This window comes from Gopherus flavomarginatus, chromosome 5 (assembly GCF_025201925.1).
Source record: "Gopherus flavomarginatus isolate rGopFla2 chromosome 5, rGopFla2.mat.asm, whole genome shotgun sequence".
Taxonomy (NCBI): Eukaryota; Metazoa; Chordata; order Testudines; family Testudinidae; genus Gopherus; species Gopherus flavomarginatus.
The window spans coordinates 144,334,907-144,351,466 of NC_066621.1; the positions used below are offsets into that span (position 1 = coordinate 144,334,907).

At 40.5% G+C, this 16,560-nt stretch overlaps 1 protein-coding gene across 2 annotated transcripts in view; it reads right to left on the reverse strand.

Annotated features, from left to right (window-relative positions):
- The window catches only part of BRF1 (BRF1 RNA polymerase III transcription initiation factor subunit), a 268,924-nt gene that overhangs the window by 20,753 nt on the left and 231,611 nt on the right, over positions 1-16,560 (reverse strand). For both annotated transcript variants that reach the window (XM_050952602.1, XM_050952603.1), the window contains 2 exons: positions 8,559-8,610; positions 97-265 (listed from right to left, as the gene is read on the reverse strand). In XM_050952602.1, coding sequence (XP_050808559.1) covers positions 97-265; positions 8,559-8,610 — 221 coding nt within the window. The remainder of the gene's footprint in view (positions 1-96; positions 266-8,558; positions 8,611-16,560) is intronic.

The window sequence follows — 16,560 nt, forward strand, 5'->3', positions numbered from 1 at the left end:
TAGTGAGTCCTTCACAAAGAACAGAAGTTGGTCTGGTAATTTCTGTGTTTTCACAATTGTGCCCAGGAAATAGGTCTATCTAAAATCAAGACATACCATTTCCTCCCATTAACTGAAGTGCACTCATGCAGTGATCATCCTCTTCTTCTATTTCTTCTTCTTCAACTTCTTCATCATGGTTATATGACACCGGTCCACTCTCTACCAGAACGTTCTCTGGTTTTTCAAGCTCTGGCCCTTCTGTCTGCGAATCTGGAAAGGTTACCTGGGAACAAGACAGGGGGACACTAAAGTATACCATTTCTTGTAGCCAACTCTTTCCCCTTAACATCTCCAAATGAAAGGGCCAGAGCAGCTGGCACTACTGTCCTCAAACAAAGCCAAAGCCCAGCCTAAGAAGCTTAAATCTTCTGGGGAACATTCAACATCCACAGTGGAAAGTACTGTGAATGTTAATGAGAGGGAAATGTTCATTTTCAAGTAATTCAAAGCCAGGAAAATACTCAAAGTGAAACAGCCAAACAGAGTAAATGAAAAACAACCCTCTCACAAGTGCAAGGTAAAACTAGCTTAAGGTGCTTTGGCAGAGCTCTGTGGGGAAGCTTGCAGCGTTTTCCTTCATTACGTTTGGTTCAAATAAGGGCTATTACACAATGGCAACGCTATTATCACCTTAATGAGAGCAAAATGTACTTTGATATCAGAAAAAACTGATGTGTATTAGTTTTGACACATCAGGCTGGATTTTCTTGGAGCAGAATCAAGAGCGTGACAATAATTCTCATTAGACAACACTGTTAATAGTGTAATAGAATAACACATTGGCTACACGGACTGGTACCTCTAGGTTATAAGAACAGCGGGTTGGGAACTGGTGGCTCCGAAAGCACATGCCAATGGAGAGCTAACTGTTCACACGGTGCTGGTCTGTCCTCTCTGTTGCCAGAGATGTCTAAACTTTTTCAGAAATGAGGAGGCTGTCTTATTGCTGCTAAGGCCCCAATTCAGCAAGGTGCTACGAGGAACTCAGCAGGAAATGGTTTCCTCATCCAGTGAAGAATTTTAAGATTTTCAACATTTTTCCCATTCAGCACTGCGATGAACCCAGAACAGAGAGAGGGAGCCATGCCTGCGCAGCCAATAGCCCGGTGGTCAGGGCACTCACCAGGGATGTGGATGATTTGGTTTCAAGTCCCTGCTCTGCCAGGTTTGGAGTAGGGACTTGAACTCAAGCCTCCCACATTTCAAGTGAGTACCCTGACCACCAGTCTTACTGGCTACACTGAGGCGAGGCTCTCAATCTCTCTTGTTGGAGCTGTTCCACTTTGTATGAATATTCTACAGGAATTGGAGCAGGGACTTGAACCTAGGTCTCCCAAACTGCAGGTGAATGCCCTGACGACTGGGCTAAGTTGTCCTCTGGGAAGGGGACAGCGAGGCAGTACCTCCAGGGTAGGAGAGGGTAAAAAGACCTAGCAGCTGGGGAGAAATTCCAAGGAGCAGAGATGGTGACCAAGCATCAGGAAAGCACATGCAGTAGAAGCTGAGGATTAGGCAACAAGGAGGCATTTGTAGAAATGATGAGAAGGAGAAAGGAAAAGTTTTTACTGTGGGAAAAGAGTATGTGCAATGCAGCAAGCAGGGAGGGAGGAAAACACAGCAGGGAGATGGAGACTAAATGAAAAGAAAAAGAAGACACTGTCACTGGTTCTCTTATGTCTGAGCTGTGGAAAGTAGCAGCCACGTGAAATTGGCTTCAGCTCCCTGATTCAGCGCCACCTGACCCTAAGCCAGAGCAGGAGGGGCCTTGCTCTAATTGAGGCTACTGGAGTACTTCCCCCTGCAGCAGTAGAGCACTGCCCTTCCAGCCCCCTCCCTCTTCTACCCTTTACCGGGGGGAAGCTGGCAGAGGAGGCAGCTTTGCTGTCTCCAGCAACTCTCTGATGAGGGATTTTCCCTTTTGTCCAGAAGATAGCTCCAGTGTCAGTGCACCAGAGAATCTGGTGCAGTATGATTAACTCTTGCAAAACTGAGAATGTATATATTACTTGCCATTAGTCATCACCAGGAAAGACTGAAAAGATTGGGATTGTTTACATTCAAAAGAAGATGAAGAAGAGGGGACATGTTAGAAGTATGTAAAATGGTGTATGGTATAGAGAAGTCAGACAGGGAACTTTTATTCTTCCTGTCTCTTTAAACCAGAAGGGGACATTCAAATGAATCAAAAGGCAGCAAATTCAAAACTGATAAAAGGAAACACTCCTTCACACAATGCACAATTAAACTGTGGAACTTATTGCCACATCAGGCCATTAAGGCCAAAACCGTAGCAAGATTCAGAAAGGCATTAGCTATTTATATGAAAAGAAGAATATCCGCAGTTGTAATACTTAATGTGAAACCACTTTGGAAGGGATATTAAGCATGAGGCTTAAACCAAAGTAGAAGTTAGAAGGAAGGTTTTTTGCACCTTCTGTGTAAGTCGCTCCTGAAGACAGGATCTGATTCAGTATGGCCATTCTTCTCTTATTTATTTGTGCTACAGTAACACTTAGAGGCCCCAAACAAAATCACGGCCCCATTGTCCTAGGCACTGTATGAACATATTGTAACGGAAAGCCCCTATCCCAAAAAGCTCACCGTCTAATTACTCAAATATCAAATTCCACCCAAACCTGTGAGAAATCAAGCTGATCACACAGGCAAACTAAGGATTCCATCTTAGATTTTCTAAGGGCTTGTCTACATTTACAGAAGTGCAGCTGCACTGCTCTGGTGCTTAGTGAAGATGCGCCCTATGCCAATAGGAGATCTTCTCCTATCAGCGTAGGCACTCCTCCTCCTGTCAACATAGCACTGTGTGCACTGGGAGTTTGGTCGGTATGACTGCGTTGCTCAGGGCTGTGGATTATATAAACTTCATTAGACTGATGTACGTTTGTAGTGTAGACCAGGGCAAAGTCACCAAGGAGATTCTACCAATAGCTCATTGATTGGGTACTGCACACCCACTAATTTTAACAGGGACTGGATGTCCAAATCACACAAAACACAATCTCTATGTAGAAATAAATCTTACTGTTATTTAGATTTGAATTCCTCTTCTTTCAGTTTATCATGTTTCACCCATCACCACTTTTTCCATATAGAATTATCAAACTGACAACTTTAGGGTTTTAGGCACAAGAAGTAATAGACAACAGTTTCAGGAAAAACATCTTAATTTATACTAATTTTTATGCTAAAAGTTGCCATCTGCTTTAAAAATTTTCACTAAAGAATGGATGAATATAAAGGAGCTACAACTGATTCATTGTTTATTAAAATTGCACCATCCTAATTAAAATATGACCTTCTTCTAATTATCATGTCCATTTCCAGGCTGTTACAGCTCTAAAAATGTGCAGGTTTTTCTAATGAGCACAGCACAAAAAAGTGAAAATGTATTTCCACAGGCACTATATCAAACTTTCTGAAAATTTATGTTTTAATCATTTTTAAACAAAGGTGTCAAACAATTCCTTTCACCAAACTTCCTGAATCAGTCTCCAGAAAATTTGAACTTTAGTATGGCTTTTAAAAACTCTCATTTTTTTTTTTATGGGGGCATGAATGGTTGTGGAAACATGTTAAATGAACAATATTAACTAGAACATTTCCAAAATGGTGTCAGATTTCACACATTTATATAAAAAAAGATGAATGGCTGACTCAGTTTGTAAATTAACAATATAGATGCTACATTGTTATGTAATAGTTTAGCCTCTGAATATGAACAACAATTTTAATTTACTGTATGTGTATACACGTGTAAACATATTTCACAGAGACAGAGTGTGAAGGAGGAGAACATAAGAACGGCCATACTGGGTCATACCAAAGGTTCATCTAGCCCAGTATCCTGTCTTCCGACAGTGGCAAATGCCAGGTGCCCCAGAGGGAATGAAGAGGTAATCATCAGGTGATCCATTCCCTGTCACTCATTCCCAGCTTCTGGCAAACAGAGGCTAGGGACACCATCCCTGCCCATCTTGGCTAATAGCCATTGATGGACCTATCCTCCATGAATTTTTCTAGTTCTTTTTTGAATCCTGTTACACTCTTGGCCCTCACAACATGCTCTGGCAAGGAATTCCACAGGTTAACTGTGCATCGTGTGAAGAAATACTTCCTTTTGTCTGTTTTAAAACTGCTGCCTATTAATTTCATTTGGTGACCCCTAGTTCTTGTGTTCAGAGGAGGAGTAAAAAACACTTCCCTATTTACTTTCTCCACACCAGTCATGATTTTATAGACCTCTATCATATCCCCCCTTAATCATCTCTTTTCCAAGGTGAAAAGTCCCAATCTTATTAATCTCTCCTCATACGGAAGCTGTTTCATACCTCCAATCATTTTTGTTGCCCGTTACTGAACCTTTTCCAATTCCAATATATCTTTTTTGAGATGGGGTGACCACAACTGCACACAGTATTCAAGATGTGAGTGTACCATGGATTTACATAAAGGCAATATGATATTTTCTGTCTTATTATCTTTCTCTTTCTTAATGACTCCCAATATTCTGTTCACTTTTTTGACTGCCGCTGCATATTGAGTGGATGTTTTCAGAGAACTATCCACAATGACTCCAAGATCTCTTTCTTGAGTGGTAACAGCTAATTTAGACCCCATCATTTTATATGTATAGTTGGGATTATCTTTTCCAAATGTGCATTACTTTGCATTTATCGACACTGAATTTCATCTGCCATTTTGTTGCCCAGTCACTCAGTTTTGTGAGATCCTTCTGTAGCTCTTCGCAATCTGCCTGGGACTTAACTATCTTGAGAAGTTTAGTATCATCTGCAAATTTTACCACCTCAGTTTCTCTCTTTTTCCAGATATTTATGACTATGTTGAATGGGACTGGTCCCAGTACAGACACCTGGGGGACACCACTATTAACCCCTCTCTATTCTGAAAACTGACCATTTATTCCTACCCTTTGTCTCCTGTCTTTTAACCAATCACCAATCCATGAAAGGACCTTCCCTCTTATCCCATGACAGCTTACTTTGCTTAAGAGCCTTTGGTGAGAGACCTTGTCAAAGGCTTTCTGAAAATCTAAGTATACTATATCCACCAGACACCCCTTGTCCGCATGCTTGTTCACCCCCTCAAAGAATTCTAGCAGATTGGTGAGGCATGATTTCCCTTTACAAAAACCATGTTGATTTCTCCCCAACAAATTATGTTCATGTGTCTGACAATTTTGTTCTTTACTATAGTTTCAACCAGTTTGCCAATACTGAAGTCAGGCTTACCAGCCTGTAATTGACGGGATCACCTCTGGAGCCCTTTTTAAAAATTGGCGTCACATTAGCTATCCTCCAGTCATTTGGTACAGACATTGATTTAAATGATAGATTACAGACTACAGTTAGCAGTTCTGCAATTTCCCATTTGAGTTCCTTCAGAACTCTTGGGTGAATATCATCCGGTCCTGGTGACTTATTACTGTTTAGTTTACCAATTTGTTTACCAATCTCCTGTGACACCTCAATCTGGGACAGTTCCTCAGATTTGTCACCTAAAAAGAATGGCTCAGGTTTGCGAATCTCCCTCACATCCTCAGCCATGAAGACCGACACAAAGAATTCATTTAGTTTCTCCGCAATGGCCTTATCGTCCTTGAGTGCTCCTTTAGCATCTTAATTGTCTAGTGGCTCCACTAGTTGTTTAGCAGGATTCCTGCTTCTGATGTACTTACAAAATGTTTGCTATTACTTTTTGAGTCTTTGGCTAGTTGTTCTTCAAATTCTTTTCTGGCCTTCCTAATTATATTTTTACACTTCATTTGGCAGTTTATGCTCCTTTCTATTTTCCTCAGTAGGATTTAACTTCCACTTTTTAAAGGGTGTCTTTTTGCCTCTCAGTGCTTTTTTTACTTTGTTGTTTAGCCACAGTGGCACTTTTTTGGTTCTCACACTACGTTTTTTAATTTGGGGTATATATTTAAGTTGAGCCTCTATTACAGTGTCTTTAAAAAGTTTCCATGCAGCTTGCAGGGATTTCACTTTTTGCACTGTACCTTTTAATTTCTGTTTCACTAACCTTCTCATTTTTCTGTAATTCCCCTTTCTGAAATTGAATGTTTCTGTGTTGGGCTGCTGTGGTGTTTTCCTCACCACAGGGATGTTAAATTTAATTATATTATGGTCACTATTACCAAGGGGTCCAGCTATATTCACTTCTTGGACCAGATCCTGTGCTCCACTTCAGACTAAATCAGGAATTGCCTTTCCTCTTGTGGGTTCCAGGACTAGCTGCTCCAAGAAGCAGTCATTTAAGGTGTCAAGAAACTTTCTTTCCGCATCTCATCCTAAGGGCAATATGGGGATAGTTGAAATCCCCCATTATTACTGAGTTTTTTATTTTAACAGCCTCTCTAATCTCCCTGAGCATTTCACAGTCACTATCACCAACTTGGTCACGCGGTCGCTAATATATCCCTACTGCTATTTCTTATTATTAGAGCATGGAATTACTATCTTGGTCACGCAGTCGCTAATATATCCCCACTGCTATATTCTTATTATTAGAGCACGGAATTACTATCTATAGAGAGTCTATGGTTCAGTTTGGAGGAGTTAGTGACAGGAATCATGACCCACATTTTGAGAGAGAGAGAGAGAGAGAGAGAGAGAGAATGCGTGTGTGTGTGTGTGAGAGAGAACTACCAAAATGAGTATTGTGAATACGGTCACATAATTATTAACAACTCCTCCCCTGCAACATTACAATCTCAAACCAAAATACATAAGTATTTAAGTTTCATTATTTAGGGTGAGCTGTCACTTCTTCCTCTGCCCCAGGAGCAGACGAGGGAGGGAAACATGACACCAGAATCACAATTCTCTCCCTGGCTACCTGCTTGCTCCATGGGGGAGGTCATCTACCATTGGTCCTCAACAGGAGTTGATTACTTCCTCCAGTGTGCCAGTTCAGCTCTGCTGGATAATACAGTGAGGGAGTAGGGACAATCTCTGCTTACTCCCTGCCACTGCTCTCTTACTCAATTTGTTTGTTTTTTAAAAGCATATGGGTGTTATTTCCCCTCTCCCCAAACTGGAATTCCTCTTGAATATATTAAATATTAATATTTACCTGGTTTATTGAGAGGTTTGTGTTCACAGTTTCACTCACCCTTCCATTCTGAATCCCTATTTTTGTAAAAGCAAATAATTCCAACTGGAAAACAGAGAGCATCACCGTTGCAATGATTCCACTGGCCTGACCAGAGGGACCAATCCTCATCTCTTTGACTCAGAATTTACATTCCCATAATAGCGATTAGAATCCAGTTGTGATGCTCTGTACCTCGGGGAAAACACCCTACAGCCCCCATGTTCATCTTTATAAAATGATTGTGTGGTATCCAACGCAAAGTTTGTCATGTTGGGTGTCTTTGAAAGGATCATAATGCACTGAGCATGGTTGTTACAGTCATGTTATAATAAGGGTACAGGTTATAATTTCATGTATACAGTTATGAGGCTGAAGATGTATCCTCATGGCTTAAAGCAAGCCCATGCAAAAACTCTCCAGGAGCAGAGGGGCAGTTCACCTCATCAGGGCATGGATGTGACAAACCCAGCCCAGCCTCACAGGAACAATGGACACTGGCTTAGGCAGCAACAAAAGAATCTGTTAGATCCTCGAGGGAGTGACCCCCTTCCTTTGGTCAGTTTTGGACTGTGATGAGGTAATGCTCACCTGACTCTGAAGGGGGGTGGGGGAGCAAAGCCAAGAGGAAAGAAGGAGAGGCATTTTGCCAAGCTCTCTCTCTCTCCCATCCACATCTACAGACACCACCACCACCAAGCAACTGACCCACTGATCAAAGGAGAGAGCCTGGCTGAAGAGCCAGCCTGCGGTGAGAAGCATCTAAGTTTTTAAGGACACTGAAAATGTTAAAATCAGCTTAGAATGTGTTTTGCTTTTATTTCATTTGACCAAATCTGACTTGTTATGCTTTGACTTATAATCACTTAAATCCACCTTTATAGTTAATAAATCTGTTTGTTTATTCTGCCTGAAGCAGTACATTTGGTTTGAAGTGTGTCAGAGACTACCCTTGGGATAACAAGCCTGGTAAATATCAATTTCTTCGTTAAATTGACAAACTTATATGAGCATGCAGTGTCCAGCAGGCATAACTGGACACTGCAAGACAGAGGTTCCTAGGGTTGTGTCTGGGACTGGAGATATTGACTAGTGTCATTTGCTTGCAAGTAGCTGGGAGCAGCTTACATGCCAGAGGCTGTGTGTGGACAGCCCAGGAGTAGGGGTTCTCACAGAAGAGCAGGGTAAGGCTGGCTCCCAGAGTCAAGGATTGGAGTGGCCTAGCAGATCACTGGTTCAGACAACACCAGAAGGAAACGTCACACCAGTCCACTGAGATTTGTAGTAGTTGCCATAATCAAGTGTTAAGTATTGTATTATGGGTTAAGTCAATTTTCAGATTGCAGTTGTGTAGAAGGGTTCTTGGAGAGCTGGTAAACTTCACATACCTCTTCAGTTGCAGCCTTTTTAGCTAGTTGTGTAGAAATCAAGGGTCTTAATCTGGAAAAAAGAGAAAAAGGTGTTGGTGATTATTAGGAAAGTTATATTGTAAATGTAAAAACACAAGGTCAGCTTGACACAGGCTGCATTCACTTGTTCTCTAGCCAAGAGAATAAGTTTGCTAATGTTATCATATTATGTATTTATTTTATCCTTTCAATTTAAAAATAAAAAAGAAAGTCTATGATCAAGCCCTACACACAGTTTAATAGCATTAACATTTACATTCAGTAAAACTATCACCTAGCAGCTCCATACAATAAAGGATTGTCTAGACATGGAAGTTGATTTGGAATAAGGTAGGGTGTGTTTTTAAAGAGGTTTAGCTATTCCTGATTAACTCCATGTGTGAATGCTCTTATCCCAAAATAATAGTGTCTTATTTTGAATAAATTTAATCCATTTCCAAAGTGGATTAACCTTATCTGGAATACAATTAATCAGGAATAATTAATTTAGGAACAGCTAATCAGAATAACTCCCCATGTAGACAAGCCCTTAGAAAAAAGGCAAGCTAATAAGCACAATAGCAAAACTCCATCCCATATCCACCCAAAGCCCTTCTTAGCTCTCCCCAAAGGCCCTATAAAATAGATTACCTTTGCCACATGCTCTGAAAGCGGCCAAAAAATTCCTACCCATTGCTGGCCCCTCCCTCTTTTCTGTTATAGTGAGAGGGACAGATTCAGTGAGCCAGATTTCGTTCTTAATTACACCAGTGTAAATCTGGAATCACTTCCTTTTATTTCAGTGAGGTGATTCCACATTTACATTGATGTACCGAGATTACATCAGTATGGTTTTAACATCCTGTATCTAGCCTTAAACTAGACAACATCAAAAACCACAATGATCCTACATGAGCTGAAAGTAAGAAATGCTGGAAGCTGAACTTGCGCATATTTCTGGAAGTATTGCATAGCAGGGGAAAGGACCGCAGAAACACATTTGGAGATCAGAGATGAGTATTATTTTGCCACTCAAGTGCTAAGTTAGTCATTTGAAATCCTGTTTCCTTATTGCTATGAACACTGTTCTCAATTGTTTTAACGTAGTTCTGGCTGCTTTGTGTCCCCTCATACAGACATACCCAGCTATAGAGAGAATGACTTGCCTGGTACCTAAATTCTGCTCACACAGGTTCCCTGGCATACCTGTGAATGGAGTCTACGTTTCATTAATAGAGATGTACATCTCCAGAGCTAAGCATTAAATTTAGAGTAAGATGCTTCTTTCCCTCTACTCATCCATTGATTCTGGCATTCTTTAGCGTACAAAGAAGTTGTTCTTCAATTTAAAAAGGACACTAAATCTGACTATTCTACAGTAGGAAGTGAAACCCAGAGAAGGAGTGGAGAGTTTTAGTCTTCATTATCTGACAGAGATGAAAATATTAAAATTCAAGAGACAGGTGTTCAGATGAGAGTCTTCTTTGCAGCACTTCAGAACATTTTCAGGATACTTGAACAACTGGGGCAGTCCAAAGTGAACCTGTTTTCAGCGCATATAACCAAGCTGATGTCCAGACAACATTTCAAAGGCAGAGTCTATGCGCTTGCACCTACAGAGTGATTTGGATTACAACGGTATTCTTTTACAACTACTGTCTGGTGCACTTCATGATTATCAACATCATAGAAGAAGATGGTATCGTTAACCCAGAGAATGTATTTACTCCCTAGAAGTCCTAAAGGATCCTTCGATATACAGAGAAAACATTTGAAGGCACATATACAAATCTTATTCTGTGTCCAGCTTCCTCTTTATGCTGCCCCATGTGAGTTATACAACCTTCCTAATATCTGAATATGTGTATCATACTGTTAATCATTGATTTCTAATCTAGAGTACCAATTTAGATGCACACAGACATGAGAATGCAGTAACAATATCAACAGGTTAGATAAATGAAGATTGCTGGTAAAATATCTGTTACCCTGTATTCACATATTAGAAAAGCAGTAGATAAGACATTAAAGCTCTCTATTTGAAAACAGTGTGATTATTGCAATTAACACTCTATCCAAAAATGAGACTTGTTGCTGCATGTTAATGATCAACACCATGCCCCCCAAAGAATACCCTGAAGCCTTGCCCCTCCCCAGTTAGAATCAAGCTATAAAATAAGCCCAGAAGGCACTTGCAATGTGTCGGCCTTTGTTTTAGAGGCAATAGTGCATGCGATCACACTGAACAATACAATCACTGCTACACTAAGTACTACAGTAAATATTCCAATGTCATTTTAATTACAAATGTTCCCATAATGAAGGGAAAAAGGGATTCTTTCTGGTGGAACCCCTAATTCTAAACTGCAACTCTAAATATAAGGAGTCATTCTATTGCACTTCACAATAATGAGAAACTGAATACTCCACAGGCTGTATTTCTGTACTATGTTAGTGTTCATAAAGCATGTTTATTTCTCAGTAGTAAGAGTACTACAGTTCTCAGAGCAAGCCAAAAATAATACAGAAAAAACATATATATGATGCACTGGAAAGACATTGGGCCTGATTCTCCTCTTCCTTCCACTGATCTTACAGTAGTGGGACTCCCCTGAGTTCAGCAGAGTTAATCCCAATTTAAGCAGGAGGATCATTAATTAATATGTACTATCACCAAACACCAGCAGTGAGAACCAAAACCATCACACACAGAGATACATTGTGTCAACTTATTTTCCTAAGAGAATAACATCTTCGATTAAAAAAAGTAATTTATGTCTCTTGGCTGGTGATGTCATTACCTCCACAGAGACCCCTAGCTATTACTGTACTGTACAGAGCACTGAAGAAAGATTTTACATTTTTTTTTAAATGCCCTGATGCCCTGACCTCCTTAAAACAGAGCAGCTGCTGCCACACCAACCATATGGAACAATAAATTACTGGCTGCCATGGCTACAGATGCTGGCTCCTTCTGCAGTTTCATTTAACCAGGGAAGGCTAGGATATTGTAGTGTGCCGTCACTGAAGAACACAGCTGTTTCTGAGGCGTGAGTGGGATGGGGCATTAATGCTCAAATGAGCAGTTTCACAAAAAGAGGACAGCCAAAGTCCTTTATGCCACTTTCAACATGCATGTACCCCCCATCAGCATGACTACCTCCCCATCTATCCCAGCTCATTAGACTTGCTGAAAACTCGGCTTCTGCTGAGCAGAAGAAATACTCGGAATTAGGAACTGCTTTGTCTCATATGCTTGGTATCGTTTCCTGGGTTAAGACACACTGTGATAAACAGCATGTTTCTGTTTAAAATATAATACTTCGACAAAAATGAAATGGTTCTCGTGATCTTTCTAAATGCTTCTGTACTCATTCACCATTTACTGTATCTTCTGGTTTTTATGCATTTGCATTACGAACTATGAAACTGACAGAATTAAATACATTAAAAATAAAAAAAAATAAACCACAAAAGAAGCAATGTTGGGAATAGTAAAGCAAACTTACAAAAGGAAAAAGATGTATGAAGCCCAAGTGCAACATACAGATTTCAAGCCAATTTTGAAAATTATTCATATGTTCCAGTCAACCAACATATGTAACACGTGAAGTTGATACTCTTGACATTTTCTTGCCAGAAAGTAATGGCACAGTATTTGTCGTTAGTGTCTGCTCACTATAGAATCTGCTTAGCTCCTGCTCCAGCTTCAGTTAAGACATTCAAGGCAGCATCTAGGTTTGTCCTCCAGCTTAACAATTTAAAAGAAGATTCAGTATAATAGAATCTGGCAGGGCTGAAGATCACATAAATTGAACTTTCAAAATGAACAAATGCTTTGAAAAACAAGCTGGCTGTGACAAACTTTTTATTTTGCTTATTACTTAATAAACAAAGATTATATAATACATCACATAAAACAGAGAGGAGTTACGGGGTAATAAAGATGTATAATTTATATTAAGCAATTCACTCACCCAGGGGATTATTATACCATAACAATCGTCACTCAAAGCTCTCTTACTGCTGAATTTTAATTTAATCCATCCACATATGAATCCTCTTACTGCTGCTTACCACCCATACTAATGTTATAGACAGAAGGACAGACAGACAACAAATACATAGAATATCAGGGTTAGAAGGGATCTCAGGAGGTCATCTAGACAACCCCCAGCTCAAAACACCTCAACTCCCCAAAAACCGGACACCTGGCAACCCTAATGGCACCCAGACACAGAAGGTAAAACCCGGATGGGTGACAAACCTACTGGAAGACTTTACTGGATTTGTCAATATGGATGCTGATGAACTCACCTGTTGAGAGCTGACAACAGAGGAAAGTATTTGCAATTTTTAAAAAATCTAGACTTGCTCAAAAGAGAAACCACTGTCCAAAAGATGCCATTGCTTTCATCACACCAGTTTGAGCCTTTTCTGCCTGCCCAAATGAAATGGTGGCAGAAAGGCAGATTTGCATCTTATAGAAAATCTTCTTGAAACAGAGGGAGCTATGAAGCTGGGTTACAACTTTATTCTACAAAGTATGTGAAAAACCACACTATGGCTCCGAATCAGTAAGACACACAAACCTGTGCCTCACTTTAATTATGCAAGTAGTCCCACTTTAAGGGCTTAACCGCCTTGCTGAATTGGGGCCCAAAATGGTTGTGAAAAGGCAGAAAATTTATGGAAATTATATAAGGCAATCTAAATACCAATCATTTTTACATCCTGTGCTTACAGTTACAGACAGACAAATCTTTCTAAATTAACAAGTCACACAAACACTTCTATAATCTGATTAGAACTAAATTACATTGTGAAGATGTGTATTTCCAATGGCAAAATTTTTAACAGTAGTGTTTTTGCCTTTAATTCTGGTACAAAAATTCTGGTACAAATGTATTATACCAGATGTAGTCAATGAGGTCCACAAGTATTTGCTTTTGGACAGGTGTTTTTGATCAATCTCAACCTCATAAAAACAGATAATGAGGCCAAAGGAAAACATCTAGTAACGTGCAGTCTCTGAGAATAATCCACAGAGATTGTTATACCCAAAGGTGATGCAAGATTTATTGTTAGATCTTTCCTGTTTAAAGTATGTGACATTAAAGGACAAAAATCATACTAGACATAACATTAAATTATCTCTTCCTCCTTCACTATCTCAGATAATACAGCACTCTTTAAACAAGGTGCATCTTGCAGGTATATGCAGTGGAATACAATAATTTAAGATTCAGGTAACTGTACTTTCATACAAGTAACTCATCAAAGCACAACGGCACACAGTAGAAACCTCCCCTTCCCCCATGTCTGGTATATTATACATTAAAGAGCAATTTCATTGCCAACCATCTGGAAATCAATGTCTTCCAAATTTTATTTCGTGATTACCAACATTCGTCTTCGTAACTCATTTCCAATTATAAGCAATAAATCATTTCTTCTTGCCTCTAATTTATAACAGCCAATTAGGGGAAATCTCTTATTTAAATAGCAAGTATATCTTTAAATTATCACACATTTTGAGGTACACACTGAACATGCCTAATCAAACAGCCTAATGGTGGTATGGTGGTACATTCAAAGGCAAACACCACCCTCTGCACTCTCATGACTTGCGTATCTTAGGACTTTGTGCAATTTAAGAGATTAGTGCTACATGATTAATTTAACTTAGATGAGATTGGTATTTTGCCATCCATGGAAGAGCACATATCTGAGGTAAGTTTCGAGTCATGACCTCGCTAGCAGACATTGCATTAAAACGAAGAAGTGGGCCACTAGAAGAAGTCGCAGTGCAGTCTGTTAACAAGCTAATTGATTTTTTAAAATACAGCTATGTGAGTTAAAGTTGAGTCAAAACAGCTTTAACTTTCACATGGGAAGGTTGTGACAGAATGCATCCCGGTATTCACACTCTACACACTATGCTAATAATCTATGTACCAAGTATGCCTTGTGAGTAGGGCTCCGTGACTTCTGCAGGGGCCAGTGTGGCTGAACCCAGGGCTGCCCAAGCAGCTGGCTCTGGGGCCAGCTGCTAAGGTGGTCCCCAGGACAGCCACACCAGCTGTTGCTGGAGTGGCCCCAGGGAATAGCACACCAGTCGCTGCTCTGGCAGCGGTCCCTGGCTGGCCGGAGCAGCTGCAGTCTACTGCCCCTGGTAGTTGGGGCCATTGGCCCCAGGCGCCCCACCCACCCAGCAGCAGCAGCAGCCGCCGCCCCCAGTGTCACCCAACAGCGCACCCCTCTCAGATGCCCCTCAGCAGCGGCCCACTCACACACCCCCAAGATTTAATCACAGGCATTTTTAGTAGAAGTGATCACAGGCCGTGAATTTTTGTTTATTGCCCGTGACCTGTCCCTGACTTTTACTAAAAATACCAGTGACTAAATCATAGCCTTACTTGTGAGCTATAATTTGAAAACTCATAATTGGCTGGTAATTATTGTCCTGATAAAATGTGTGTGGCAATACTGTGTGCAAAGTTATAAGATTCCACTGTATGGTATTATTAACAAATATTCCAAACTGAGGTTGGCAAACAAGTCTGTCTCAAATAAAGGAATGTGCGCTCTGCTTAATTTGCATGTAAGCAGTGAACAGAGTCATAAAGCAGGAAGGGAAACAAAGGAAGCTGAAGCAGGTGAGGAAAATGCAGCAGGAAACATCCTTCCCCATAGACTTCTTCTCTCCTGGTATCCAGCTGGAATGTTTTTCAAGAAGGGGACTGAAACTATAAAAAAAAAGAAGGGCAAACCCTGCAAGGCACCTCCCTCTAATTGCGTTCAAGGCACCTGAAGCGACAAAGGAAGCATTCATTGGACTCTGGGAGAAGGGGTCCTCTGTTTTGAATTTAACATTATTTGTTAAGTTAGGCATCAGTTGCCTAACTTTTATCTATATTTTTCTTTAATCATTTCTGACTTTTATGCTTCATTACTTGTACTCACTTAAAATCTCTCTCTTTGTAATTAATAAATTTGTTTTATCTACCCCAGTGTGCTTGAACTGAAATGTCTGAAAACTCTATTAATGGTGACAAGTTATGTGCATATTATTTCCATTAAAGAAATAATACACTTTACATACACTTGTACTGTCCAGGAGAGGGCTGGGCAGCACAGGATGCACATTTCTGGGGGATGAGCTGGGACTGGGTGTGTTGAGGTCACCCTGCAGCATAATCAAGGCTGGTTAGAGCCAAGGTATGGCTGGCTGGCTGCAGCCCACACGCAGACATAGCTGGGAGAGACTTATACACTGGGGGTTGTTTGTGAGCAGTCCAGGCTGGAGGCTACAGCAGCAAAGCATTGCAAAGGGCACCCTACAGAGAGCACTAACAGTGAGACATAGCGCACAGTCTAGCTTCACACATTACTAACTCGCCCTGCTGTTTTGGGGCCTGTCAGGAATTGTGTGGTGCTTTGTGTATGTGTATGAATATAACACTGTTAATGCACCAATTAATTTTGTGGTGCCTGCTGTACATTTATGATTACTGAACTGTGTTTGTCACTGATCCCAGGAGTTGTGTCACTGGACAGTAACAAGTCAGTGGGTGCTTTCAGTACAGCAAGGCATTCTGCAGCATATATTGAGAATGACAATAAAGATGAATTAGTTTCCAAAAAATTGAATCTTATTGAGTAACAAAACCACTACAAAAAATTCTGTATGATGTAAAAGCAAATACATAAAAAACTTAAATTAATGAAACAGAACTTAGCAAGGGGAAATATTCATGTCCATATTGACTACATGTACAGCAACTGTGGTTCTCCCAGGCCACTGTATGTGGAGCTGTGGTTGTCCTTACTGACCCCTGATGTGGAGTGGTAGGTTTAGGGATGCGGCCCCATATGCCACATGGAATGTAGAGGGGAGGTGTAAGGAGATGCTGCAATGGAGTTCTCCATGGAGTGCAAAGGCAGGCAAGCCTGGGATTGTTCAACCTGTAGGTTCACAGCAATCTGCACCATCTGTGTT